Raw genomic sequence first — 25,907 nt, forward strand, 5'->3', positions numbered from 1 at the left:
ACTGTCGGCGGGACGGACGACGCGGGTCCAAGCGCAGCAATGCCCCCTTGGCCATGATAACACTCGCCCACACCGAAGTTATCCTGTCCAAAATGAGAAGTCGAAAGTGGAGGTAACCTTTACAAGAAAACCCCAGGCACGGACGAGAGGCAAATTTGAAAGCAAACGGCAAGCTTCATACTTATTCCACTCGATAACAGCCTTGACTTAGCCAATCGCCGCGCAGTCCCAGACTGTAACGACCCCAGCGGCTGCGTCTTCCGTGCCAGACTCTCCCTTGACCTACGCTGGCAGGACTAACCTGTTTCCGTGACATAACAACGGATGCTTCGTCCCGTCGTGAACAGAATGGCCAGACACACTATCCACCAAGAGGTAGCCGAAATGGAGACTGACCTCACCCTGTGGTAGTATGCATGTTGGCATCTCTCAGAACTTCGGTGGAAAACCTATCCTCTGCGAACCTGTCTCTCCACCTAGCGATCTCCTGGAAAAGCTACGGACCACCAGGAGAACCATAAGACTCTACACAGAACGGTCGAAGCCAAGCAGCGCCACAACTCAAAAGTGCACCGACTCCTCCTGAGATATGATACGTGTACTTGGGCAGCTTTATCTAAAGCAGACTACTGATCGTTTTGAGGCCTACGCGTTGCATACTGCACAAGGTATTCACGAGTCTACAGTGTCTACGCCCGCCACTCCTCCCCTGTTGCGCCCCACAGTTGCGAGTCTGATATCTCCGAAACTCATGTCGGGCAAAAGCTAATCAAGCGGTGGTTGATACTCACTGATAACCGGCTCTCCATAGTCTGGACCACCGCTAAGAAGGTAACCAATGAGGCCACAAGGACTTTTGACAGGGTGTTGGGGAAATGGACTATTTCCCACTACAGGATCCGGGCCTTGGCCAATTAGAGCACCATCACGAATCAAGGTGGACATCAATATGCGCGGCTCGTTGCGTGAACTCCCCACGAAATAGATGGGGAGGTGGAACCACGGCTACTCGGATTCTGACCGACACCCCATAGAACTGGGATCATTCGCCTCGAGGTTTGGCTCTTCAGACCTCGTTCCTTTCATAACTGCTGCATTCTCCCACCCATTCCCAGCATCTGAAGGACACGCGACCAGTCCGTCGCTGTCTGTATATCTTCGACAAGTTCGCCACCCTGCCCATCTGTGCACGTAGCTGGAGGCCTTGCCACCTGCAACAACATGATTGAAGAAGTCAAACCGTCCCAAATGCCTACTACCAAAACCACTGATATCGACCTGGCGCGGGTCGGGAGCATCCCTGGAGAGGTTGAAGATTTACCAGACCCAAAAGTGAAGAGGAGTACGAGAGCCCACGATGCCTCTTGAGGTGTACTTGAGCTAACGTGGCCTAGGTTTGATATGGAAGCTCGACTTGATCATTCTGCCCGTGCTCGGTATGATCTACTTCACCAACAGCCTCGACCGAGCCAACCTTGGAAACGCGAAGACCGATGGCATCGAGAAGGACCTTCATTTTGGTACTAACCAGTACTCCTTGGTCTTGACGTTGTTCTATATTCCCTATGGTCTCTTGAATATACCCACCACAATTCTGGCCAAACGCTTCAGCCCGGCCGTCGTGATCCCCATTCTCATGTTCGGCTGGGGTGCTGTGTCCATTGGAGCTGCTGCGGCCAAGAACTTTGGCGGCATTGCCGCGACGAGAGTTCTGCTGGGCGTCGTGGAGGCTGGGTTTGTACGTCTTTTCAGACTCGTTCCCTCAGGATTAACCGCCAGGTGCGGTCACTAACGGCATTATCAGTTCCCCTCGGCCATCTACTACCTATCCATGTTTTACACCCGTCATGAAAGTAAGGCATCGCTTGATGGCACTTGGACGCCTGATCCTGACCAGTCTCAGTTGCTAAAAGAATCTCGTTATTCTACATGATGGGATTCGTTGCCAACGCGTTCTCGGGATTGATCGCCTACAGGTGTGACTCTACCAAGCCCTGCGAAAAGATTATTCGCCAGTTCTAACGTGTCCTCGCAGTGTCTTCCAATGGCATACAAAGCTTCACGTAAGGTCCACCATCGAATCTTCAGACCACCTGTTAACGGTGATGCAGAACTGGCAATATCTTTTCATTATCGAGGGGAGCTTAACAGTTTTTCTCTCCGTCGTCGCATTCACGATCCTGCCTCGAAGCTTGGCGGCCTCGCGATATTTCAGCCAGGAGGAGAAGACCTTGGGAGCACTTCGACTGCAAAGGGAGTTTGAAATGGAGCCCACCAAGTTCTCCTGGTCGGCTGCCCTGAAACCACTGTTGAACTGGCATACGTGGATGTTCGGCGGCATGTCGTTGTGCTACGGAGTTGCCGCGGCCACCCTCTCGAATTTTCTGCCTGTAAGTGTCCCACGCATGGACTTGACGGGGGTGTCGCACCCGCTCACTGTGGTTTTGGTAGACCCTTATCAAGCGATTGAAGCCCGACACCGTCCAGGCCAATCTCTTCACCATCGCACCCAACCTCAACGGAGCTGTGTGGATTGTGGTCGTGTGTTGGATTTCCGACCGGTTTCAGGCGCGAGGCATCTGGTCCGTCATCACTATGGGGACGTCGATGATCGGGTTCATCTGCTTGGGCTCGGTTGATCTTGTCCACCAGGCGGGAGTCGGCTACTTTTTCACGTTTCTGTTGACATTTGGGGTAAGTCGCTTGTTCCCTTCCCGTACTAGAACCACCTCGTTTTGAAGTCCCTCGCTCACTGCTCCAGACGTTTACCCCGGCCGTGTTGGTCCCGGCGTGGGCGACCAGCAACATCACTTCCAACTCGGCACGTGCCACCACTCTCGGCCTGCTCTCGGGACTCCAGAACATTGCGGGAATCATCTCGTCGTATGCGTTCAGAAGCCAGGATGCTCCGGTAAGCTGGTCCCATGCACATGGATCGCGGGGCTAGCAAAGGCCATGCGGCTGAATGCTCCGCTTTGTCCCCCGTCTTTCCCTAACGTTGTTCAATTAGAAAGCTCAGAGCTAATCGTGGTGACACACACACAGATCTATCGACCCGCCTTGATCGTTTCCGGATGCTTCCAGGGCGGCATGCTGCTGACGGCCTCGTTTGCGTGGTTCTACTACAGACGGGTCAACCAGCAGCTCGACAGCGGGAAGAGGACGTGCGTGCGCGGCATGGAGCAGAATCCCGACTTCCGATACGTGCTGTAAGGGAAATCCAAGCTGGGTCCTGCCTGGTTGTTCGAGATATACCGGAAAAGAAATCTTGTGCGCTGCGACTTTTGGTATCCTGGCTCTTAGTCGTGGTGGCACGGGGGGGCTTCTCGACCGACTTTAAGAGGAAGAGGAAGAAGAAGGAGAAGAAGAGGATCATATCGTACATAGAGTCAATCGGCACCGCCCTCCTCGAGGATATTCTTTGAAACAGTGAGATTGAAAAGCATCTTTCGCATCTTTAGACAAAGCTTGCTGAAGATCCCCACGTGTCTGTGTATGTGGCCTTGCTCCAAGGTCTGCGGACGCCCTTTTGATTCTCTATGGAAACCCCCTAGATCGCAGTCCAGCAATGCACCTCTCACTGGGGAGATATGGTATGAATGTATGATACACTGTTCTGCGGCCAGCCCATGCTCTTGCTCTTGCTCGTTTCCCCAGGTTGGCCCTCTCCCGACGCATATGCTAGCTATCATGCATAGGTACTCCCGGAGCACACACGGGCTGAGGGCTAGTGGTCGATCTTGAGGGAGAAGTCGACGTGGGGACACCCCTGATGCAGCGCGGATGTGGATATCACGTCAATGTCTGCCTCGTGGGTTAGCCACACTCGGTCGTCTGTCGAATCTAGACTGCACGGACGGCCACACTTACCGTTGTTCACGTATTCCCTCACGTTCGTGGGCGTGAGCCCTCCACTGCACTCGAGGAGGAACGACTTCTTCCCGGCCCATCTCTGGCGGAGGTTTCTGGCGGCCACGCGCAGGCCCGGGCCGTCGTAGTTGTCCAGCATGATGACGTCGGCGCCGGCGGCAATGGCCTCGTCGGCACCCTCTTCGCTGTCGACTTCGACCTCGACCTTGAGGGCGTATCCCCCGACCGCCTTGGCGGAGCGCACGGCGTCGGTGATGCTCCCGCGGGACCAGATGTGGTTGTCCTTCAGCATGATCATGCTGCTCAGGTCCATGCGGTGCTGGTCGACGCCGCCCACCAGCATGCCGTACTTCTCGACCAGGCGGAACCCGGGCGTGGTCTTGCGCGTGCCCGCCACGATGCCCGTGTAGCCGGCGGCCCGGACCAGCTTGAGCAGTTTGTGGCTGGCGGTGGCCACGCCGGAGCAGCGCGCGAGCGTGTTCAGCGCCACGCGCTCGCCCAGGAGCAGTTTCCTGGTCGGGCCCCGGACCGTGGCCGCCTTGATCTTGCCGCCGGGGCTGGTGGTGGGGTCGAGAAAGTCGCCGTCCTTGACGAACCACTCGACGGTGCAGCCGCACTGGGCGAAGATCTCGTTCACGAAGGGGACCCCGGCAACCACGCCCGGCGCCTTTTGGTAGAGGGTGGCCGTGCGGACGTCCTCGCCCACGACAAAGCCGCCGTAGTCGAACGAGGGGGTGTCTTCGGCGAGCCAGGCGCGGACCTTGTCTGGCAGGCTGGTGGGGATGAGGTTGGCGGTGTCGCCGTAGTCGAGAGCCATGGTTCAGTACGCGCGTGTGTTTGATAGAGAGGGGAGAGAGAGAGGGTAGGTAGATGTGTTTGCGATGGTCGATATCTCTGAGGGCTTCACCTAAGACGCAGAAGAGTAGCGAAGTGAGGGCGTTGTCCAGAACTCACCAGCCAGAGCACCTTTTTCTTGACTTACTAAACCCATAGAAGGGACATCGACGCCTACAGTCGCTGCTGGTGGTAATGGTGCTGCTGCTCCCCACTGTTCATTCGGGAGAATTCGCGAACGCAGCCATGTCTGCCCATTGTTTGTTGATTCGGGCCCATTTGGGAGAGCTCCCCATGTTTGTGGTGGGTGGACCGGGGACAAGCAGCACAGGCTTCCAGGGAATAATGGGCATCCCGGTCCCGTGTGCGTATAAGAGGAAGAGACGGTGCATGAGCCCTAAACCCAGTTCGAGCAGCCAGCGAGAGTCAAAGTCACGAGTTGTCACGTCGTTCGGAGGTTGGATAATCAATCACACGCGAACAAACGCACGCACACACACACACACAGAGACGGTGATCACCGCTGATTTTCTTCATCAACAAAATTCTCCAAAACACCAACACCAACACCAAACATCACCATTACAATAATAACATCAATTTTCTACAACCATGGACGCCCCAAGAGTGTATCGTGAGGGTAGGTCTACTGTCCGTTCTGTTGCGGAATTGGCTAATTGGCGCCCCCAGGCCCAACACAGCGCAAGGCTGTTATTGCCGTGTGTATGGGCTCCGACACGGATCTGGCGACCTTGAAGCCGGGCATTGAGATCCTCGACACCATGGACATTCCCTACGAAGTGCACATCACCTCGGCGCACAGAACCCCCCAATACATGCTCGACTTCGCCAAGGGCGCAGCGGGACGAGGACTGAAGGTCATCATCGCTGCTGCTGGTGGCTCGGCGCATCTCCCCGGCATGCTGGCCTCGGAGACGGTGCTCCCGGTCATCGGGGTGCCCGTCAAAGCCATGGCGCTGGATGGGCTGGATAGTTTGTGCAGCATCGTGTCGATGCCCCGCGGGATCCCCGTGGCGACCGTGGGCATCTCGAACAGTGTCAACGCGGCCATCCTGGCGGCCCGGATCGTGGGCACCAGCGACGAAAAGGCGCAGAAATGGGTGGCCGACCATCTCAAGAAGATGGACGATGAGAACATGGCCAAGGAGCGGCGTCTGCAGGAAGAGGGCTGGTCGACGTACAAGAAGCTGGACTCGTAGCCCGGGGCAGCTCTAGCAGTCGACTTCCACGTCCTTGGTTGTGGGTGTAATTGCATGGGTGCAGGTGTTGGGATTGACCCATATGGCAATGATTCAATCGATCAATCAACCAATCAATAGCATGTGCATGCATGACCTGAAACTGATCCCTCACTAACAGCAATATATTGTATCGTATATCGGTGCTGGAGGGGTGGGCGGAATTCATGCCACACCACACGTGACTCCCACTACACTGCATCTCTCTCCTACATATTCGATCATTCCTCTGCATGTGCATCTGGCATCTTGTGTCTGGTGGGAGTCCATCTTGCTTTACTGTATCAATCGTATTCAACGGCGTCTCCATGCAACACCCCCATTGATAAGAGTGGAAGCCGGCTCGCCACTCGGCGACATCAGCGGCGTTATTATGTGTGTGAGAGATGAGATGCCACCAGCCCACGACGACCCTGGACTAACTAACTATCCCCTGACCCGAGGTCCCCCGTGTGGTCGGTCCATCTGACGACTATCGACTAGTTATCTATTATCTATTATCTGACCATCTAACCATTACCGGTATGTCCAGGCTGCTGAGGCTTGTGAGGGCCCTGATCCCTCCCTCCATCATCCCTTAGCTGCTGCTCCCATCCATTTCGCCAGCATTCTGGCCATTTTCCCCCAAACACCCACCCAACCTGGTCATGTTCTCACGTGCCGCCCTGGGTACTCCAGTCGCCCTGTTGCCTGCATCTCCCCATGGGCATCCATCATGAGTGCTAGCACTAAGCCCAAGAAATTCGTCTGCCCCAATGATGCCTGCCAGAAGGGCTTCACCCGCGCCGACCACCTGCGCCGTCACATGTTGAATCATGGCGACGGCGACTACACCTGTCCGCGATGTCGCTTGCATTTTAAGAGACCCGACCTCCTGGGTAAGCGAGCGGCCACCGGGTCGTGGACGGTCCGGCTAACTGAGCTCCCCTCTAGACCGCCACGTGGCACGACATCGACAGAAGGATGAAGAGGCCGGTGGCGAAGGACTCGGCATTGTCGAGAGTCGGAAGAGGCTGTGGCGAGATGCCAACGGTAATATCGTGAGGGAGCGACCCTCGCACAGCTATCTGCGCCGACAGTGGATGAGGATGCAGTCCCTCGACCTGGCCCAGCAGAGTGCACAGATCCCCGTGCTCATGAGCTGTCTGAACTCGCCCAAGTCGGTCGATGCCGAGAGGTCCTCGCCGTCCAGGTCCAGGTCCGGGGCCGACTCGGCCGGCGCCCAAGGTCTGGAGGCCGAGGCATTTCCTCAGAACCAGGGCTTGATCGAGACGGCACTGGGGTTCGACATGTTTGAGTTTATGGCGAGGTCGTCCTGGGACTTTTCGGCCGATGATTTGGACATGCAGGTCGATGCTCCTTTTGATGAAGCCTCGAATCAGAATTCTGGTAAGGGAGATTACACGGTGGCCGGGACGAATGCACTGAACTGACCAGTCCAACACAGCGACAACCTCGTACAATGCGCCATTCGTGCCCGTCCCGAGTCTGGACTGGTTCGTCGATCCCAATGCCAATGTCATGTCCGGCCCCGAACAATCAGAGTTTGGGAGTCTGCCGGTCACCGCGGGCCTCCATTCCCAAAACATGTCCCATCAACCGACGGACCCGTCATCGAGTGACCTGTTCAGCATGCCATCCAATATGGGCCGCCAGCCCACGTTGGTACCGTCACTAAACGAGCAACCGCTGCCACAGAACTCGACGGAAGCAATAGAGACGCGAGGCGAGTCTTCGGCAACCCTGGCAATCGGGACGAGAAATGAAAGAGTCCCGACGGCGTCAGTCCTGGTCCCAAACCTGGATTCGTTCTGGGAGACCGGGTCTTCGATTTCTGCTTTGACCAGTCCAGGATCCGCGCAAGTTACGGACCGACCGCGACCGGAGCAGATTCCACGATCCGAACGAGACAGCTCATACTCTGCATCCAGCCCGGATAGTCTCCCCAGCCGACCGGGGACAAGTACACTTCCCCTGGATGACAACTCCCACCAGAAAATTTTGGGCTTGCTGCACCGTGCCGAAGCGAAAACCGCTGATGCGAGGGCCGACACCAGCAGACATCAGTCTCTCTTGTCCCGCGCGTCCATGCAACACTACATCGAGCTTTTCTTTTCCTGCTTCAACGCCTCCTATCCTCTCCTACACATGGCCACGTTCGACCCCTCGCGGACGGAAACGCTCCTCCTCACCGCCGTGGTGTTGCTGGGAGCGACTTTTAGCGACAACAGCATCGATGCCTTTGCCGACCGCATGTACGACGCTCTGAGGGCCGAAGTGTTTCATCGGGTGGCATTTTCGGTGACGCCAGAGCTGTGGATGATTCAAACCGTGTTTTTGCTTGAATGCTTCGGTCAGTCACGGCTTTGTGGCCAGTCGCGGGAGGTTCACGTAATTGACAACTTCTAGGACAGAGGCAACATGACACGGCCTTTGTATTTCATGGTCTCCTCGTCAAGTAAGCTTCCACCCATGATGGAACAGGACGCCGTGATATCTAACAACGCCAACCAGTCTAATCCGGCGAAGTGATTGCCTGACGGTGCAACAACCAAGAATGGTGGATAAACCAGAGCTCCTCGAATCCAACTGGCGCCGGGCAATCAGTGTCGAGCTCCAGAAAAGGTCAGGAAGATCCACGCTGGCCGGTTCGATACACTAACAGGCCCCCAGAGTTGCCTTTCTTTGTCTCTTTTGGGACACTCAGAATGCCGCCCTCTTCTCCCAGCCGCTGTCCCTGTCCACGTTTGAGATCCGCACCGCCCTGCCCTGCAGCCGCTCCGCGTGGGAGGCCACTTCGGCGGAAGAGTGGTGGAAGTACGCCAGCGAAGAGTCTCTCCTGCCGTTCCAGTCCGTGCTCACGGCGTATCTGGATCTGGAGTCGGGACTGAAGATCCCGGACCTCGACGCCTTTCCCCTTCTCCTGGTCCTCAACGGACTCATCTCCATTCAGTGTGAAATGAAGCATGTCGACCAAATGGCGTCTGGTAAGCGATGACACCGACCAGCTCACGGGTGGCTACTGACGCTTGAACAGGACTGATGCACCAGACGGGCTACCTGGACACGTCCAAGTGGCGGGAACAGCTCATTGCCGCGTACGACGCGTGGAAAGTCGACTTTGACACCTACTGCCTGAAGATGGTCTCGTTCGACGAAAGCCACTCGCGACGAGCCCACTTTGCGCGCTTCCGGACCGCCGCCAACGCGGTCTACCACACGGCCCACATCACGTTGAACGTCGACATCGTCGACCTCCAGATCTACGCGGGAGCCCGGCGTTCCGTGGGCCGCCGGGTGACGCGATCCGACTACATCCGAGCTCAGGGGAATGTCAAAGAATGGGCGCAGGCCGGCGGCTCGTCGCCGGCCGTCAAAGCGGTGTGGCACGCCGCCCACTTGCTCCGCGACAGCGTCTTCAACCTGGAGAGCTTCGACGTGCAACACACCTTCTTCTACCCGTTCCGGCTGTACATCTCGACCCTGATCTGCTGGGCGTTCCACTCGCTGACCGTGGTGGTGGTGCCCCCCCACCCGACAAGCGGCGAGAGACCGGACAAGTCGTCCCCGAGCAAGACGACCAACCTCGACGGGTCCACGCGGTGGCAGGCCGAGACGGAGATGAAGGTGCTGGTGAGCAGCATGACCAGCGTGATGCCCGAGCGTCTCTCGCGCCTGCTGGGCAAGTACTCGACCACCGGCCTGACCACCGTCATGGCCGAGCGGTTGAGCCGCATCCGGTGGATCGTCATCCAGGAGGGCACCAAGCTGCTCAAGGACCTGGTGCCGGAGCGCATGGCCGACGAGTACGAGGGGGTTGTGGATGAGTAGGCAGGCAGGCAGGCAGGCAGGCAGTCACAGCCGTGTAAAAATCTACTCCAATCTTGATATGTCTTGATATGTCTTGGGCTTCCTGAAATGTGATTTCTAACATCATAAGCCACAGACTTTTTGTGTAAAAAGACATTCATGAGTCAGGTTTTTTTTGGGGGGATGGCAGGGTTGGCAAGAGAGAGATATATGTAATTATACCACTCACAAAACCCCCCGAAATAAGCCAAACACATATTATTCGGGACCTGAAAACAGACGTTGCATCGTCCCTTGATCTGTGTCTGTATCTCGGTGGACAAACAAGTCAACACCATGATATGACGGTTGACGACCGGTCTGTGCTACAACACGGCCAAACCCTCAAATTGATCCTCTCCTTTTTCCAATTGTGTGTAGCTATCCATCTGCATTATTAGTATTCCCACCGACCCCAGACGCTCCTGTGATTTCCGAAACACGACATAATATGTATTTCGGCCCTCAAGGCTCTCATGACCGTTTTTGGAAGAGACGTTGCGTTGCGTTCGACTAACAGTAGGTCGACCTCCCGAGTACGGAGTACACAGTCAACACTCACCCACTCATTGCGGAACAATGACAATAACAATAACTCAGTTGCGCCCCGGAAGAAATTCGTGGGGGATAAGCCAGGAATAATGGGGGCGGGTGCAAGAGTGGGAGTGGGAGTGGGGTGCGTGAAAGAGGTTCCGACACCGAGAGAGCCTCCTGCCTCGTCCTCATCATCATCACCCTTGAGCCTCTAGAGGGAGGAGTCTTGGGACTGGAAGAAGGCGTTTGGGGAAGTTGCGGACTGGTCGAGATCGGAATCTGATTGATTTCTCCCGATTGAAGTAAATATAGGTACATCTGTCGGCCGGTCAGTCGGTGGGTTACGGTATTGTTGTAGTTAGCATACCATATTATACCATACTATACTATACTACACATACGGTACTGTGTCCTATGTCCTGGAGAAGGGAGAAGGGAATAAATAATCCCCCTCATACCTCACTCACTCACATGGTACGGTACGGTATGGTGAGGTCAGCTATTCGGGAAGGGAGAGAGCGTCCATCCATCTATGGCTCTGTCTTCTTCAGTTCGTCATTTATTTGTGTTCTTCGTTTATTTTATTTATCCATTTTCCAGTCTGCAAATGCTCGTATCCTGCTTGTGCATACGCACTATACTACACTACACTATGCTGTACAGTACTCTATCCTGAGCTCAATTCACATCACATCAATCTAATTATCCTATCCTCCTATCCTATCCTGTCCCTCCTGTCCTGTCCCATCTTCATCCTGTCCCCTTTCCACTACATCCCTCATCCCTCCCCCTCCGTCCTCTCTCTCCTCCACCCTCGTCCGGATCCACTCCTCCAACACCCTCGCGATATCCAGATTGTTCAGCTCGAGCATCTGCATGTGTCCGTTCCCCCGGATGCCCCGCTCTTCCAGGCGGATGAAGTCGCACTCCACGCCCGCCTGGCGCAGAAACGCCACGGTGGCGTGGTCGTAGGGCGCGTGGTAGCTGGCCTCGCCCACCTCGACCAGCACGGGGATGTGCTGGAGATGGCGCAGCTTGCGCACCACGTGTCCCTGCGGTCCGCCTTCTTTCTGAAGCACGGTAGGATCCCGACCGGGCTGCTGCTGCTGGGCGGAGGAGTGGGGCACTGTCTCCAGATTGAATTCGCTGGCATCCGCGACGGGCGGCCAGTACGCGATCGGCACGTCCGTGAGCCCCCACGCCCGCGCCGGCGCGCCGTTGTGCGGGTGGTGGCCCGTGAAGGGCGGCCCGTTGGGCTCGACGGCGACGATGGCGCGCACGAGGTCCGGGCGCGCGTCCGCCGCGAGCCAGCCCCCCGGGGCGCCCTGGGAGTGGGTGAGCAGGATGCACGGGCGGGCGATCCGCTCCAGGAGGGCGACGAGCGCCGTCTTCTGCGAGACCTGGTACGCCGGCAGGTCGGACGTGCTTGGGTACGTCGAGGCGTAGAAGGCGTCGAAGGTCGGGTCGCCGCGTCGGCCGGTCTGGAGGTATGGGTCAGTTAGTGGTTTGGGGTGAGGAAGAATAAGAATCGGTTGGTGGGTGGATAGGATGACCAGTTCCTTCAGCTCGAGAACACAGACACAGACACAGACACAGACACGGGCGTAACCAATGCTTCACCATGTCCTTTCTTTCTCTCTTCTTTTCTTCTTCTTGGAAGCGCCTTGAGAGCCTGTGTGCATTTACCTCCTTCCTCCCTTGTTTCCCGGCTTTCCTCGGTTCGATTGATTTTGGGAAAACCTTTGTATGTATGTACTTACCCCCGGCCACTGAGTATGCAACGCGGCCTGCGGCCACGACGACGACGACGACGATGGGGCGGTGAACCACTGCTCGACAAAGCCGGTCGAGTAGGTCGTGTGGTGCTGCGCGAGGTCGGGCGCCGACCGGCCCCGCGACGGCGTGTCCACGATGAACACGGCGAAGCCCTGGGCCAGGAAGTACGAGGCCCAGCCGGGCCGGTGGTCCGGGGTGTGCAGCCAGTTCTACACATTACACATTATTAATGTACAGCACAAAAGATACGTTCAGTTGATTTGGCGAAGATCGATCGACGCATAGATATAGATACATGAGTAGTATGCTTGTTGGAGGAGGAGGAGGAGGAGGAGGAGGAGGAGGAGGTAGAGGTATCATACGTACCAGCCCGCTCTGCCCGCCCCCGTGCACCAGGATGAGCGGGAACGGACGCCGCACGCCGCCTGCGACGGGCACGAGGCACTCGACGTACGTCTGGCCCTTCATGATGCTGCCGCCGAACTGAGCGGTGGAGGACGAGTCCTCTACGGGCACGTACTCGCCCCCGACGAAGAAGTAGTCGCGGTAGTAGGCGCCGTCGGGGAAGGAGTCGGGATGAAACATGTTGGCGACGGCGGCGCTGGTGGTGGTGGTGGTCGTCGTCGTCATTGTTGTGAGTGCTGCTGCTAGTTGTACATGGTCTCTTTGGTCCGTGGCATGGGTTCTCGCGCAGTTCAGCTCAGTTCAGTTCAATCCAAGTCCAGCCCAAGAAAGGGGGTTGGGGGTCTCTGGTGCATGCAAGGAGACAAGTACGAGGGGGCTTATGTGTTCATCTTTTTATGTCTGTGAAAGGAGGGAGGTTATTTGGCAAAGATAGGTAGGTAGGTAGGTAGGTAGGTAGGTAGGTTAGCCTAGTAGCCTCACCAGCCTAGTGCACACAAGAGACCGAGGGTTTGCCCCGTCCGATCATACCAAGAATGGGGGAGGGGAGGGGAGGGGAGGAAAGGAGGAGCATGATTGAGGAGATATTCAGATTCAGTACATACCTCGGACACGTACACCAGGTTTGTATGTATGTATGTTCCCACCTCCAGCTGCTTTCAAACCCACACTGTTTTAACTAGAGAATGCCAGGAAGAAACCGTGTTGCTTCTGAGCCCAGTCAGGCTTACAGAGTCATCTCACAGCACAATATGGAGAGCGTACATATGTAGATATAGGATGGTGACAGCGGACATCGCCGTAGGGACACCCATAATGAGAATTCTGTCTCCTCCTTTACACAAATCTCCGGTCTGAACCTACATAGATTATGTACCATCCCCCCCCAATCCCCGGTCGTCAGTCGCCGGACTAGAAAAGCGTCCCATCCCCGGCAATCAGGATCGGGCTGGACCTGGTGGCCGGCCTGAACTGGGCGGCCAACTCTCTGCCCGCTTTGAACGTGCCGGCCTCGAGCATCTGTCCTAAACTCACAGGGACATTCTTCTTCTCCACCAATATCTTGTGCAGCTCGTCCAACAGTGCAACCGTCATGGCGCGCCACTCGACGATCTCGTCGCCCGTGGCCTCGAACTGGGGCAGCACCTGGCCCGACAGACTCTGGCCGCGTCGCAGGGCGTCCGGCTTCAGGCGCAGCACCGGGATGTCCACGAAGATGCCGCCGTTGCGGTACTCGGCCAGCCCCGTGCTGAGGTGCTCGTTGGTCCATCGCAGATCCAGCAGTCGCAGAAAGGGCACCTTGAGCGAGTAGGCCAGCCACTGGGTCAGCTTGTGGAAGGGCTGGATGGCGCCGGTGAGCGGTTTGGTGCCGGTCGTCGTCTGGGCCAGCACGCGCAGCGGCCAGGCGTCGCCGATGGGCCGTCCGGCGATGTGCGGGCGGTTCTCTGGCCAGACGGGGAGAAGTAATTGCTGCAGTGTCTGCCACAGGAAGGCGAAGTCGAGGACATTGGATCCGACGGCGTTGGCGAGCAGATAGTCTGAGACGTCTGGTTAATAGATACACGACAGTGATTGAAGAGAACGGCATTTCCTGACCGACAAGACCTCCCGGCCGCCCCGTAGGCCCGAAGATGTGGGTGAGGTTGAGCAGTGACACGCCCAGTCGATTGAGCAGTGTCACCCGCGACGAGAAAGCCGTCATCTCGTTGGTCCTGAAGATCTGAAAACCCTGCTGCATCGTGTCCTCGCTCATGTCGGCGAGGCCCCGAGCTACAACATGGCACATATCAGTCAGCGTAGATTCTGGCAACGGAGCTGAGCTGCAACACCCACGTACCGTCAACGAAGTGACCCTCACCCGTGCCCTGGGACTGGAACTTCCCGCCCAAAAACATGTGCAGCGTCGCCAATGCAATGCCCTCACTCCGCCCGTACGTCTGGCCCGTCCCCGGCTCGCGGAACTGCCAGACGTCGCCGGCGCCAGCGTCCATGAGAACCGAAACAAATAACAGGTCGACCATGCGGCGGGCGAGCTCGGTCTTGTCGCAGCCCTGGGCCGTCCACCGCTCCAGCAGTGGCGTGATTCGTTCATGGTTGCCCACGTTGAACTGCTGCCATCGCCCGTGCGGCGGGATCTGGTCGTACCTGTCGGGGCCAAAGTCACGCTGCTCGGCTCGTTAGCATTGTTTTGGTTGGGAGTGATGAGACACCAGACCGAGATGATGGAGACGACGTAGTCGGCGACTTCGGGCATCCGACTCTCGTCGTAGTCGAAGTGGTTCAGGAGGCCTTTCCGTGCGGCGTCGAGGACATGTTGTGCCTGTGTACGGACGCTCTGCAGCGACAGGATTTCGGCGATCTCTGCATCGGGGGAGTGGCTGTCGGGCTGCTGTGTCATGGTGTCTGTCTGTCTGTCTATGGTGAATGCACCGACTTAGTTACTGTGCATCTTCGACACTCGACCAGCGACAATACACATACAGTACTTAGCACCTAGGTACAGTCAGTAGTAGGGAGTCACAGTCGTGGGGATTCGGGGATGATCGGATCGAGCACAGTGGGAAGGAAATCAGCACAGGCTAGTTGCAAGCCGTGCGTCTAGGTCTTACAGTGTTACATACAGCACACGTGTGTGTGTGTGTATGTGTCTGTCTGTACATACCTGAGTGAGAGCGAGTTAGTCAGTGAGTCCAAGGATGGGGGAGCCACGAGGGAATCTCAGATGCTCATCCCGACAACTCCCCACTCACTACTTCGCACACGCCGTCGACGTGCCGATGGCCGAATCCGGACAAATCATCCTTGATGCATGATGCATGATGCGTGATGCGTGATGCGACAACGACAACGGAACGACGATGCTCTCTCCAACTTTGGGCCGCACAAAGCCCTGATCAGAACTTGGACGCACAAATTCAATTCCACCTGACAGGGTCCGTCCACAAGACTAGACTCGTTCATTTTCTTCAGGTGTCATTCAACAAAAAGGACCCCTGGACTGCGAATACCACCATCTGCATGCAAGAACAATAACAAGAACAATATTCTTATAATTCCCCAGCTTAGAATATCACGACACCCAGATGACCAAAATCCGGGTCGGCATCGTCGGCCTGTCCAGCAAGCCGGGGGCCTGGGCGGCACTGGCTCACCTCCCCCGGCTGGCGTCGTCGCCCAACTTTGAGATCGTCGCCATGTGCAATTCCACCCTCGCGTCCACCAAGGCCGCCATCACCGCCCACAACCTGTCCGAGGACACGGTCAAGGCCTACGACTCGTACGACGCCATCGCCGTCGACCCGGACGTCGACCTGTTCGTGGTCTCCACCCGGGTCGACAGCCACCTCGACGTCGTGGTGCCGGCACTCAAGGCCCGGCGCAACGTCTTCGTCGAGTGGCCCCTGGCCACCACCACCGAGGAAGCCCGCCAGATCGCCGCCCTGGCCCGCGACCAGGGCGTGCGCACCATGATCGGGTTCCAGGCGCGGGCGTCGCCGTCCATCAACAAGATCCGGGAACTGGTCAGCACGGGGGCGGTGGGCGAGATCCACAGCGTCAACTACCACGGCGTCATCAACAACTGGCAGGACAACGCGGCGGACGAGCGCTACGCCCACTTCCTCCAACGCAAAGTCGGTGCGAACCCGCTGACCATCTACGGCGGGCACGCCCTGGACTCCATCCTCTTCGCGATCGGCGAGCTGAAGCCGGGCACCTACCAAGCGCTGGCGGTCAACCTGCGTCCACGGATGCCCATCAAACGCGCCGCCGACGGCACATTATCCCCCGAGCTGTACGACAAGGACACGCCCGACCAGATCCTGCTGCAGGGCCAATTCGACCGCTCGCCCCCGGCCGTGCTGAGCTTCCACCTGCGAGGGGGCGCGCGGTTTCCCGACGCGCCGGGCTCGACATGGGAGATCTTCGGCACCAAAGCGATCCTGGTGGTGACCTTTGCCAGCGCGGGCCCGCAGATGGCCAAAGCCCTGACCTTTCGGCGGTACGATCTGGCCACCAAGGCGGTGGAGGACATCGTGGTCGACGAGGGCGGGGACGAGTGGACGTCCCTACCGAACCAGGGCCAGAATATCGGGCGGCTGTACGAGGCCTACGCCGCGGGGGCCGGGTACGCGGATTTCGATCTCGCGGTCAAGAGGCATGAGTTGTTGGATGAGTTCTGGGCGTCGATGGAGGGTCGTCAGGCATGATTGATGGCAGTTCGTCAATCGATCGGAGGGGATCCAAGTGGTGGTGGTGTGCTGCTGGCGCCGGTGCTGGGGCTTTGGCCATGGTAGATAGGTAGGTTGGTAGGGAGGGTGGTTTGGTCCCGGGTCACATATAGATAGATTCGGTGTGATTCTTTTTTCACTTGAGATCAGACAACAACTGCCTATCCACATACATACATACGTACATATCTTATCGGATAGGTCTGGCCTTCAACATGATATATAAAAATATATATCTTGGTGTGGTGGCACATTTGATGGCTCTTCCAATATCCAAAGATATCTGTTTCCTTTTACAGGCTGATAGACCGACAGACATATACTCATTAATGCTTGCTTGCTTGATTGATATGGAATAATATGATATGATATGATATGATTATCCCGTGCTACACCTAACCTCCCCGGACCAGACCCGTGGCTCCAACCCCCCCGAATGCCTCACAAAAGGGATCTCGTGTGTCCACTCACTCAGTCATTCATTCATTCAATTGGCGTCACATTATCCCACGCCCGCTCCACCAACTCGGCAAATTCCTCCAGGTTGCGACACCGCCATGCGTACCCGACCAGCCCCTTCTCCAGGGCCATGCGGCTCTCGGCCTCTTTCCCCCAGCGGGGCCCGTCGCCGGTGAGAAACACGCTGCTCAGCCCCAGACGCTTGGCGGGCGCGTGGTCGTGGCCCAGGCTCTGGGCGACGTGAAGGATCTCGTTCTTCTGCACGCCGTACTTGGCGCAGTAGTCGACGAGCGTCTCGAGGCGCGTCTCGTCCAGCCGGGCCGGGTCGCCGCCGGAGTCCTCGGCCGTGAACACCTTCCACCAGCTCACGTCGCCCAGCCCGCTCGTCGGCGACGACTGCGTGATGTACCACGCGAACCGGTCGATGTTGGACAGCGCCACGAGCCGGTAGTGGCGCTGCAGCTGGCGCAGCGCGCGGATGGTGCCCGGGAAACACGGCCACGACGAGATGACCGCCTCGCTGCCGAAGGCGAGCGCCTCGTCCTCGCTGCTCTCGACCTGCAGTTCGCGCGCGATCCGCCGCCAGATCTCGGCCAGGATCTGGTCGAAGCGCCGCGCCGGCTTCTCGAGCTTGATCTGGTCCTCCTGCTGCTGGAACAGGCGGAGGAACTGGATCGCCCCCGTCGTGTTGCTGTCGGGGATGTCACGGGACAGCGGTGTTGGGTCCAGATACGGGGATGACGCGGGCAGTCGAGACAGCAGGGGCTGGAATGACCGCACGATGTGCGCCTTGTACTCGATCAGGCTGCCGTAGACGTCGAAGGATATCACCTTGTAGTGAGGCAGCGGCAAGGGCGGGATGGTGGGCTCGGGCATTGGAAGGGCCATGGTTGTGGACATGCTGATGGGAGTATTGATTGACTGAATGACTGACTGATTGATTGATTGATTGATTGAATAGGTGGTTAGGAGTGAGAGCTCACCGGCGAACAAAGGTATTGTAGAGAACAGATAGACGTCTCACAAGTCGGTGACAGCTTGATCTGACCTGATCTGGTGTCTTTCACACACACACTCATCTGATGGCTAGAGCCAGCAACAATGGCACTAGCCCATCAACACTTCCGTCCGCTAAGCCTAGTGCCATCGGAACCGCCCGTTAGGAGCGTTACAGTTCCAACGCTTTAGGGAATCAAGGGTGGGGAGGGGGGAGGTGAGGACGGAGAAGAACGGTCATACGGTGGCCACCATTCTTAGGGCCCCCATGGGCAAGCATGGACAAGCACGGACAAGGGTGGGGGGATCACCACTGTTGTGCCAGGGACGCCGTGTCTTGAAGAGGCATCGTATGTTGATACTGGGGTTACTAAAGAAAGCCATCTCATACATATGCATTGGATAATATGGATGTATTTATGGGTGGATGTGGAATCTGAGTTGTGTTTTGATACAGTAATAAATAACGCTCAGTCTCGTCATTCCGCCAATCCACCAATCAAAACCTACCGATTACTGTACGCCCGCCCATCCGTGACACGACGCAAGACTGTATTGTACATACGTACAGTAATATATCCATGCTGGGAAGCACACTCAAGATCCTCGCCGGTATGGAAAGAATACTGATAATTGATGTCCAAGATATTTGGAATGTGTATATTCCTTTGCATGGGAAACTGAATTCAATTCCAGGAAGCAGCCACCCTGAGCTTGCCCAGCTCATCTCCCAAAAGTAATGTCATTCTCCTCCTACCCATACATGTACTCCCCCTTCTGGTGCAATACACATAACATATATATATATAACCATGATATTTGATATTAACGAAAAACTCCCCCCCCAGAATCACCCGGCCCATCGGCGCCCTGCACACACGCCGCTTCGCCAATGGCGAGACCCTGGTGACGGTGGTAGACTCGGTGCGCGACCAGGATGTCTTCATCCTGCAGACCGCCGCCGACCCGGTCAACGACCTGCTGATGGAGCTGCTCATCACCGTCAACGCCTGCAAGATCGCGTCGGCGCGCCAGATCACCGTGGTGCTCCCCTGTTTTCCGTATGCCCGCCAGGACAAGAAGGACCGCAGCAGGGCGCCCATCACGGCGAAGCTGGTCGCCAATATGCTCCAGACCGCCGGGTGTAATCATGTCATTGTAAGTTGGGCATCATGGAACATCGGACGGACAGACAGACAGGCATAAGGAGTAATCGATATTGACAGTGACCAGACGATGGACCTGCACGCCTCGCAGATTCAAGGATTCTTCGACATTCCTGTGGACAAGTAAGACACCCTCGGTGCAGCATTCCCCAGTCCTGGACGCCGGTCTTGCTGACTTGGAGTCAGTGTGAGATGCGTACATCCACCCCCTTTTCTCTTTTCTAGCCTTCTTCTTTCTCACCGAATCTCGTCCCCGTCAGCTCTACTCTGAAACCGTCATGCGGGACTATATCCAGCAGCACTACGACATCAGCAACGTGGTGATCGTGTCACCCGACGCCGGCGGTGCCAAAAGGTATTGATTGGCCTGCCCTGCTGCGCAAGACTATTCAACCATGGGAAGCATGTTAACCCACCCTCGGTGGTGTGTACAGAGCAGCCTACATCGCCGACAAACTCAAAGTCGACTTCGCCCTGATCCACAAAGAACGACAGGTCGCCAACGAAGTCTCCCGCATGATCCTGGTGGGCACCGTGACGGGCAAGACGGCCATCATCGTCGACGACATCGCCGACACGTGCGGCACGATCGCGCTGGCGGCACGGATCCTGGCCGAGCACGGCGCCGAGAAGTGCGTCGCGCTGGTCGTGCACGCGTTTCTGAGCGGGCGCGCCGTCGACGTCGTCGAGAGCACCCCGGCCCTCGATGAGATGGTCGTCGCCAACACCGTTCCCCTGTCGCCGCGCGCCAGGGACTGCGCCAAGATCCGCACCATGGACGTCTCAGCCCTGCTGGGCGAGGCCATCAGACGGACGCACTATGGCGAATCGTGAGCGAACCACTTTTGAATACTGGAGTGGATATGGAGTGAAAGCTGACATGTGCGTTGTGCCAGGATATCGCAGCTCTTTTTGTAGGAATTACCTACCTACCTACCTACCCGTCATGGTGAAAACGGGGGGGAAACAGACTCAGTCTGACTGTCACTAACAATGATACCATCACACAAATATCATATTCTTAGTCTGGAGAAAAAATCGTGTGATTAAATTACAGCCAGTCTCCGATAAGAGTCATAATAGTCCTCTGGTAGGAACCCCGAAGATAGACTGGACTCGTTTCGCGACATGTGCAAGATACAAGAGATTCATCATCCTGGATAGATCCTTCCATCTCTCTCTCTCTCTCTATATATATATATACTTGGGAGATATTACCCACTCCTCGTCGGTCCGTTCACACATGATACATAACGCCCAGCTAAAACGACCAACCAACCAACCGCCCACTCATGAAATGAAAGACAGGGAAAAACCCTCCCTCCGTTCTAAAAACTCATGCCACCCGCCAATTGAAGCGGACAATTTCGTGCCACATGATCCAGTACCCGTTGCCGTCGTCCAAAATCTCCTCGCGCTCCACCTCGAGTTGCTTGCCCTTGAGGCGCGGCACGACGAAGGAGAAGACGAGCCAGTACAGCACGGAAAACCCGATCAGGCCCATGCCGATGGTGCCGGTCAAGAACCACTTGACCGGCTGGGTGATGCCCGTGTCGCCCGAAGGCGGGATCCAGACGGCCACCAGGGGAAACGCGTTGGCGACGGTGAAGATCAGCGCCGCCGACAGGCTCACCCACGCGTTCGACTTGGACTTGCTCGCCCAGTGGAATCCCGGCCGCAGGCGCAGCACCAGCAGGCTCAGGCCCACGAGGAACCCGAACAGCGCGTCGATCGTGAACGAGTATAGGTTGACCATGGTGCGGTAGGCGTCGTTGGGGTTGTGCTCCGGCACGGTCAGGGCGATCAGCAGCACGGCGAAGACGAGGTGCAGGATCAGCGCGCCGGCGGGGGTGTCGTCGGACCTTTCTGTGTTGTTGTTGCTGTTGTCGTTGTTGTTGTTACGCCGGTGCCGCGGCCACAGCGAGTAGTTGTTGGCGAAGAACCTGGCCCACGGCAGAATGCCCTCTTTGGCGATCTCCTGTTTCACCCGTGCCGCCGTGAAGGTCTGCACGATGATATTGCCGAAGCTCGAGAACGCGAGGAATCCACAAAGGGCCTTGTCGGCAGCTTCTTCCCCGAAGATGCGTTGGAAGAAGGGCCGGGCCACGGTGTCGTCGGCGCGACTGAAGAGGACCGAGGCGGGCACGACCAGCATCTATCCGACAGACAGTTAGGCTTGTTGGGGTCAAATCATTGTCTGTGATGGTGTGTGACTCACATAGGAGATGTTGATCAAAATGTACAGGAGGCTGACGACGCTGACCGTGGTGACGGCCGTGTGCTTGAACTTCTTTTTGGGATCGTCAATGTCGCCCAGGACCTGTCCGTTCAATGTCAGCATCTCCAAATCCAGAAATGACTTCTCTTGGCGGTGTGCTCACGTAGTTGGCCTGGTTGAACCCCCCAATCGCAAAGATGATACCCAAAAACGCCTCGGCGTAGCCGTACGACGACGTCGCGGCGCCAGCAAAGGAGTGGTGCACGCTCAAGTTATCCGCCGCAGTCTCGTCATTCCCGCCCAGGCCGCCGCCGGCGTACACCACGCCGAGGACGAACAACACCAAAAGCATCAAGAACTTGACCGTGCCAAAGAAGTTGTTGAGCCACACACCTCCCGTCCGTGATATGGCGTGCAGCAGACAGGCGAACGTCACAACGCCGATGGCGATGCCCCGCACCGAGCCGTTCATGGCCTCCTTGCCCGACGCCAGCATGATGTTCTCGGCGAAGATGATGGCGTTGCCGGCTGCGGTGCCCAGGCAGATGAAGGGGATGCCGTAGATGCAGGTGGCGAGGTAGAGGGGGCGCTTGACCATGTATTCGAGCTGTTCGGGCAGAGAAGTCAGTGTCCAATGTCCGTCCTCCTTTGGGGTATACTGACATAGTTCTTCTCGCCTCCGTTTCGAGGCACCGACTGTTTCTCGGTCTCATCCTCGACGGGCAATCGGGGGACCGTCATGCCGAATTCTGCAAAGACCAAAACCCCGGCGACGGCGACGATGGCCCCGGCAGCCCAGAAGACGAGGCTGTAGCCCACGGAGTGGGTGCCGTGGGCGACTGTGGTGGGTGTCCTGAATATTCCCGTGCCTTTATCACACCATTAGAATCGAGTCGATGTCTCTTGGGGGTGTCTTGCCAAACTTACCCACCATCCGGTTGACGATGATACAAGCAATCGAAGTATAACCCAGGGAGGGTGGACGGGTCGTCACCACCGAGTTCGGCTGTTGTCTGGCTTGTGCGATCTTTTCCAGTTCTTCGGCTGTGAACATCGGACGGTCATCCACCGCGTCGTCGTTTTCCATTTCTGGATAGCGTTCCATGATGACTCTGTGGAAGAAAAGAGACAAGAGTGCCGATGGCAGTCGAGCAAAGAGTTCAACGACAATGACAATAACGAGAAAGAAGTGAAGGGGCAGTTGACACACAGATCTCAGGCTCAAGAGCAGTAGTTGATCCCAGGCCCTTGACACGACCGACGGCGACCACGCCTTCTTCTGGATCTTCTGGCTCTTCTTGTCGCCCACTCCGCCACAAGCTGCGCATCGTGGGATGACGCAGCCAAGCAGGCCAGAGGTCCCAAGAAAAGACTCATTGTTCTTGTTTCCAAAAGGCAGCCGCTAAAGGGTGTGGTTTCAAGCCACGGTTTGTTCGCGTGCACGAAGAGGACAAGATTTGGGTAATCAGATTGGGTGCACGTGCCAAGACTGGAGACTCGGGGGCGTCATGGGCGTTATCTCGAGCTGCCCAGAAGAGCCTCCGCCCAAGGCACATTTAGCCCCAGAGTGCCCAGAGGTAATTATTAGGTGGGTACCGCCCCTATCAGGTTAGTTACCCCTTTACCCAAGTTACCCGCCCGAGGGACTCCAGGGACTCACCCGCTAAACCATGAGGCTGAGAAACCTCGACCAATGCTCTCACACCATCTTCTCGGAAGTGGCTGTTGTGACAATTGGCATCAACTGAAACCTCATACTGTACATATGGACTCTGCCACCACAAGCTTGTCCACTTTCTCTTCCTCGGCTAACAACCCCCCCAAGGAAACTGGCTTGACCTGGGCTTGACCTGGCGCCTGGAATCTTTGTCCCCAGCATGGCATGGCAAGGCAATCATGGCCTCCACAGGAACCACACACATCCCGTTCGCTCTCACATGCGCCACCAGCCTGAGCAATGCCCTCCTTCATTATCACCGTCGGCGCTCTCAGTCGCCGCCCACTGACTCCTGCTACTGAGAACTTCCATGCAGTCGACACCAATGGCCCTCCCCCTCTCTGAGATCGCGGCCGCTGCCCGCATCGCCTACACCATCTACGACCTGGGGTTCAGCAAGTACACGAGTGCCCGTCAGTAGTGCCCTCCCTCGAGCGAGAGAGAGAGAGAGAGAGAGAGATAAGGATATTCCTGGCTGACTGGCCGACAGAACAAGAATACCTCGACTTCGGCAAGGACATCTTGCTACTTCGCGATGGTCTCGACGCCATCGTCGAATCGGTCGAGCACGTTGACCGCCAGGGGCGTCCGCACGGCGCGGTCGAACACGCGCACGACCTGGCGTCCTTCCACACCATCGTTGGCGACTTCAAGGAGACCCTCAAACGCTGTGAGAAGCTCATCCGCAAGAACGGCCACTTCAGTCGCGATGGCAGCGGCTTCGTGCACAATGTCCAGTGGAACTCCGGCCTAGGCAAGCACGTCGAGTATTTGGGACGACGGGTGGCGTTCCATTGTTCAAAGGTGGGAGGGAGAGACAGATCTTGGGCAGTGTTCATTATGGGCTGACCGTGCACAGATCAACTTGATACTCATCCCCTTGAAGATGTGAGTAAACTCATCAGAAACTCGACCCTCCTCTGACCCGGATATAGAAAGATGTACACCGACATCCGGCGAGAAATCGCCACGGTCCACGAAGACATCATCTTCCATTTCGAGCACATCATCCGGGCACTTGATATCGACACCAACGGCGATCTCCTGCCGGTGCCGTCCCTCCTGGAGGAAAGGTTCAGACGGTCCGTCACCCGGTCCGTCCCCTTCCCCATCGAAAAGGGCATCGACGCCCTGGCCCTCCACCTGGGCAACAGCACCCAGAAATTCGTCCGCCAACCACCTCTCCTAGTGAGGCCCGACCCGTGCCAGTACATCAACCTCATGAAGAGCGTGTGGCTGGTGCAGCAACTGCAAAGGGACCCGGAATTTGGTGCCCGGTGCCTGGACGTGCTCTGGGGCGCCTACTTCCGCCAGCTGCAGCGGCGCGTGATCCACGAGTGTCGCCGGTTCTGCGCCGGCGACTGGCCCCTGGTTGCGCCCGACGACCAGCAGATCCTGCAGGAGGCCGACGACAAGTTCGACATCTGGGTGCACTTCGATGAGGTCGACGACTTTGACGACCTCACCGAGCCCAACGGCATGGAGACGCGCGTGTTCCGCACCACCCTTCCCGACGACGCCGGCCGCGCCCAGCAGATCGCCGTGCTCCGCGTCAACACGAACCGCATCCGGCTGGTGCGCACGCTCACGCGCGGCAGCGACCGCGCCATCGAGAACTACGAGATCGACTCCCAGCGCGTGCTGCTGCTACCGTTCTACAGCTTCCCCGAGGCGTCGGCCGACGCCATCAGTCTGGGGTGGAAGGCCCAGGCGTCCGACTACCAGAGCCGCGCCCTGACGTTTCGCCGCCTGGGCGACCTGCACCGGCTGCAGGAGGCCATCACCAACTTTGGGGTGGTGGCCGACCAGGCCGGCGTGGCGGCCGTGCAGATCAAAGAGTCGACGCTGGGGTCGCTCAAGACCATCGGATCGGGCGGCCGGGCCCAGATCTGGGTGTGTCGCGCGCAGAAACGATACGAGCAGCAATCGTCGAAATCGGTCGAGACGGATTCCGCAGGCACCAGCCCCGGACGCCGACCGCGCCAGGACTCGACTTTGACCAACAGCTCGTCCGGGTGGAACAACGGCGGCGGCGGTGGTCCCGGCGGCTGGGCGCGGTCGTATGCCAGCTCGGTCCACGGCAGCACCAGCATCCAGCAGTCCGGCAGCAGGGCGCTGATCGAGCGGCCGGTGGCGGCGCAGCTGGTGCTGTTCACGGAGCGGAAAAAGGGGGTCAAGAGCTTCGTGGCCGTGCAGATTGACGAAGCCACGCGCCTGAGCCCGGAGAGCTGCCGCTGCAACGACCCGACGCAGCAGTGTAAGAAGATGGTCATCAGGAATGGTCATCACAGCAACAAGACCGAGGTCCCTGTCAAAATGTACGACACGAAGCCCCACCACGAGGACCAGTGGAACCTCGCCGTGTTCGGGTATCCGGAGCACGAGGACGCACGCAAGGACGTCGCCCTGCACCGCGCCAAGTTTCTGGTCGTCGAGTTCGAGAGTCACCAAGCCCGCGAGGACGTCGCCACAGCCTTTGAGCAGACTTGCTTCCTCATGCGCGAACGCGTGCGCATTTATCACCAGGACCTCGCCGATTCCCGGAATCAGCATGTGGTGTCATGAGATCAAGAACATGGGAGAGAAGAAACGGGGAGG

At 57.4% G+C, this 25,907-nt stretch overlaps 11 protein-coding genes across 11 annotated transcripts; 6 read left to right on the forward strand and 5 right to left on the reverse strand.

Moving 5' to 3' along the window:
• Positions 1-1,221: 1,221 nt before the first annotated feature.
• On the forward strand, positions 1,222-3,213 carry AYL99_07367 (putative transporter; the record flags this gene model as incomplete). The annotated part of the gene is made up of 9 exons (XM_018838876.1): positions 1,222-1,342; positions 1,395-1,738; positions 1,805-1,853; positions 1,904-1,976; positions 2,036-2,063; positions 2,112-2,390; positions 2,452-2,694; positions 2,762-2,911; positions 3,046-3,213. 9 exons carry the CDS (start codon positions 1,222-1,224, stop codon positions 3,211-3,213), a joined length of 1,455 nt encoding a protein of 484 aa, XP_018691644.1.
• Positions 3,214-3,727: 514 nt separating this feature from the next.
• Positions 3,728-4,687, reverse strand: AYL99_07368 (nicotinate-nucleotide diphosphorylase (carboxylating); the record flags this gene model as incomplete). The annotated part of the gene is made up of 2 exons (XM_018838877.1): positions 3,728-3,804; positions 3,871-4,687. 2 exons carry the CDS (start codon positions 4,685-4,687, stop codon positions 3,728-3,730), a joined length of 894 nt encoding a protein of 297 aa, XP_018691645.1.
• Positions 4,688-5,316: 629 nt separating this feature from the next.
• AYL99_07369 (phosphoribosylaminoimidazole carboxylase, catalytic subunit) lies at positions 5,317-5,924 on the forward strand (the record flags this gene model as incomplete). Its single annotated transcript, XM_018838878.1, has 2 exons — positions 5,317-5,344; positions 5,395-5,924. The coding sequence occupies 2 exons, from the start codon at positions 5,317-5,319 to the stop codon at positions 5,922-5,924; spliced, it is 558 nt and encodes a 185-aa protein (XP_018691646.1).
• A 754-nt stretch (positions 5,925-6,678) lies between these two features.
• Positions 6,679-9,794, forward strand: AYL99_07370 (hypothetical protein; the record flags this gene model as incomplete). The annotated part of the gene is made up of 7 exons (XM_018838879.1): positions 6,679-6,841; positions 6,897-7,352; positions 7,411-8,316; positions 8,373-8,421; positions 8,478-8,588; positions 8,637-8,950; positions 9,001-9,794. 7 exons carry the CDS (start codon positions 6,679-6,681, stop codon positions 9,792-9,794), a joined length of 2,793 nt encoding a protein of 930 aa, XP_018691647.1.
• A 1,259-nt stretch (positions 9,795-11,053) lies between these two features.
• Positions 11,054-12,752, reverse strand: AYL99_07371 (hypothetical protein; the record flags this gene model as incomplete). Its single annotated transcript, XM_018838880.1, has 3 exons — positions 11,054-11,827; positions 12,107-12,331; positions 12,489-12,752. The coding sequence occupies 3 exons, from the start codon at positions 12,750-12,752 to the stop codon at positions 11,054-11,056; spliced, it is 1,263 nt and encodes a 420-aa protein (XP_018691648.1).
• A 684-nt stretch (positions 12,753-13,436) lies between these two features.
• AYL99_07372 (hypothetical protein) lies at positions 13,437-14,922 on the reverse strand (the record flags this gene model as incomplete). Its single annotated transcript, XM_018838881.1, has 4 exons — positions 13,437-14,062; positions 14,121-14,294; positions 14,362-14,689; positions 14,740-14,922. 4 exons carry the CDS (start codon positions 14,920-14,922, stop codon positions 13,437-13,439), a joined length of 1,311 nt encoding a protein of 436 aa, XP_018691649.1.
• A 685-nt stretch (positions 14,923-15,607) lies between these two features.
• Positions 15,608-16,732, forward strand: AYL99_07373 (hypothetical protein; the record flags this gene model as incomplete). Its single annotated transcript, XM_018838882.1, has 1 exon — positions 15,608-16,732. One exon carries the CDS (start codon positions 15,608-15,610, stop codon positions 16,730-16,732), a length of 1,125 nt encoding a protein of 374 aa, XP_018691650.1.
• A 504-nt stretch (positions 16,733-17,236) lies between these two features.
• AYL99_07374 (hypothetical protein) lies at positions 17,237-18,100 on the reverse strand (the record flags this gene model as incomplete). The annotated part of the gene is made up of 1 exon (XM_018838883.1): positions 17,237-18,100. One exon carries the CDS (start codon positions 18,098-18,100, stop codon positions 17,237-17,239), a length of 864 nt encoding a protein of 287 aa, XP_018691651.1.
• A 689-nt stretch (positions 18,101-18,789) lies between these two features.
• AYL99_07375 (hypothetical protein) lies at positions 18,790-20,292 on the forward strand (the record flags this gene model as incomplete). Its single annotated transcript, XM_018838884.1, has 8 exons — positions 18,790-18,820; positions 18,905-18,944; positions 19,057-19,366; positions 19,442-19,497; positions 19,561-19,570; positions 19,635-19,729; positions 19,809-20,204; positions 20,271-20,292. 8 exons carry the CDS (start codon positions 18,790-18,792, stop codon positions 20,290-20,292), a joined length of 960 nt encoding a protein of 319 aa, XP_018691652.1.
• A 418-nt stretch (positions 20,293-20,710) lies between these two features.
• AYL99_07376 (hypothetical protein) lies at positions 20,711-22,697 on the reverse strand (the record flags this gene model as incomplete). Its single annotated transcript, XM_018838885.1, has 5 exons — positions 20,711-21,529; positions 21,593-21,694; positions 21,756-22,199; positions 22,256-22,461; positions 22,520-22,697. The coding sequence occupies 5 exons, from the start codon at positions 22,695-22,697 to the stop codon at positions 20,711-20,713; spliced, it is 1,749 nt and encodes a 582-aa protein (XP_018691653.1).
• A 937-nt stretch (positions 22,698-23,634) lies between these two features.
• Positions 23,635-25,874, forward strand: AYL99_07377 (hypothetical protein; the record flags this gene model as incomplete). Its single annotated transcript, XM_018838886.1, has 4 exons — positions 23,635-23,722; positions 23,800-24,113; positions 24,169-24,197; positions 24,245-25,874. 4 exons carry the CDS (start codon positions 23,635-23,637, stop codon positions 25,872-25,874), a joined length of 2,061 nt encoding a protein of 686 aa, XP_018691654.1.
• Between the last annotated feature and the right edge of the window lie 33 nt (positions 25,875-25,907).

Source organism: Fonsecaea erecta (genome assembly GCF_001651985.1).
Source record: "Fonsecaea erecta strain CBS 125763 chromosome Unknown Scaff6, whole genome shotgun sequence".
Taxonomy (NCBI): domain Eukaryota; kingdom Fungi; phylum Ascomycota; class Eurotiomycetes; order Chaetothyriales; family Herpotrichiellaceae; genus Fonsecaea; species Fonsecaea erecta.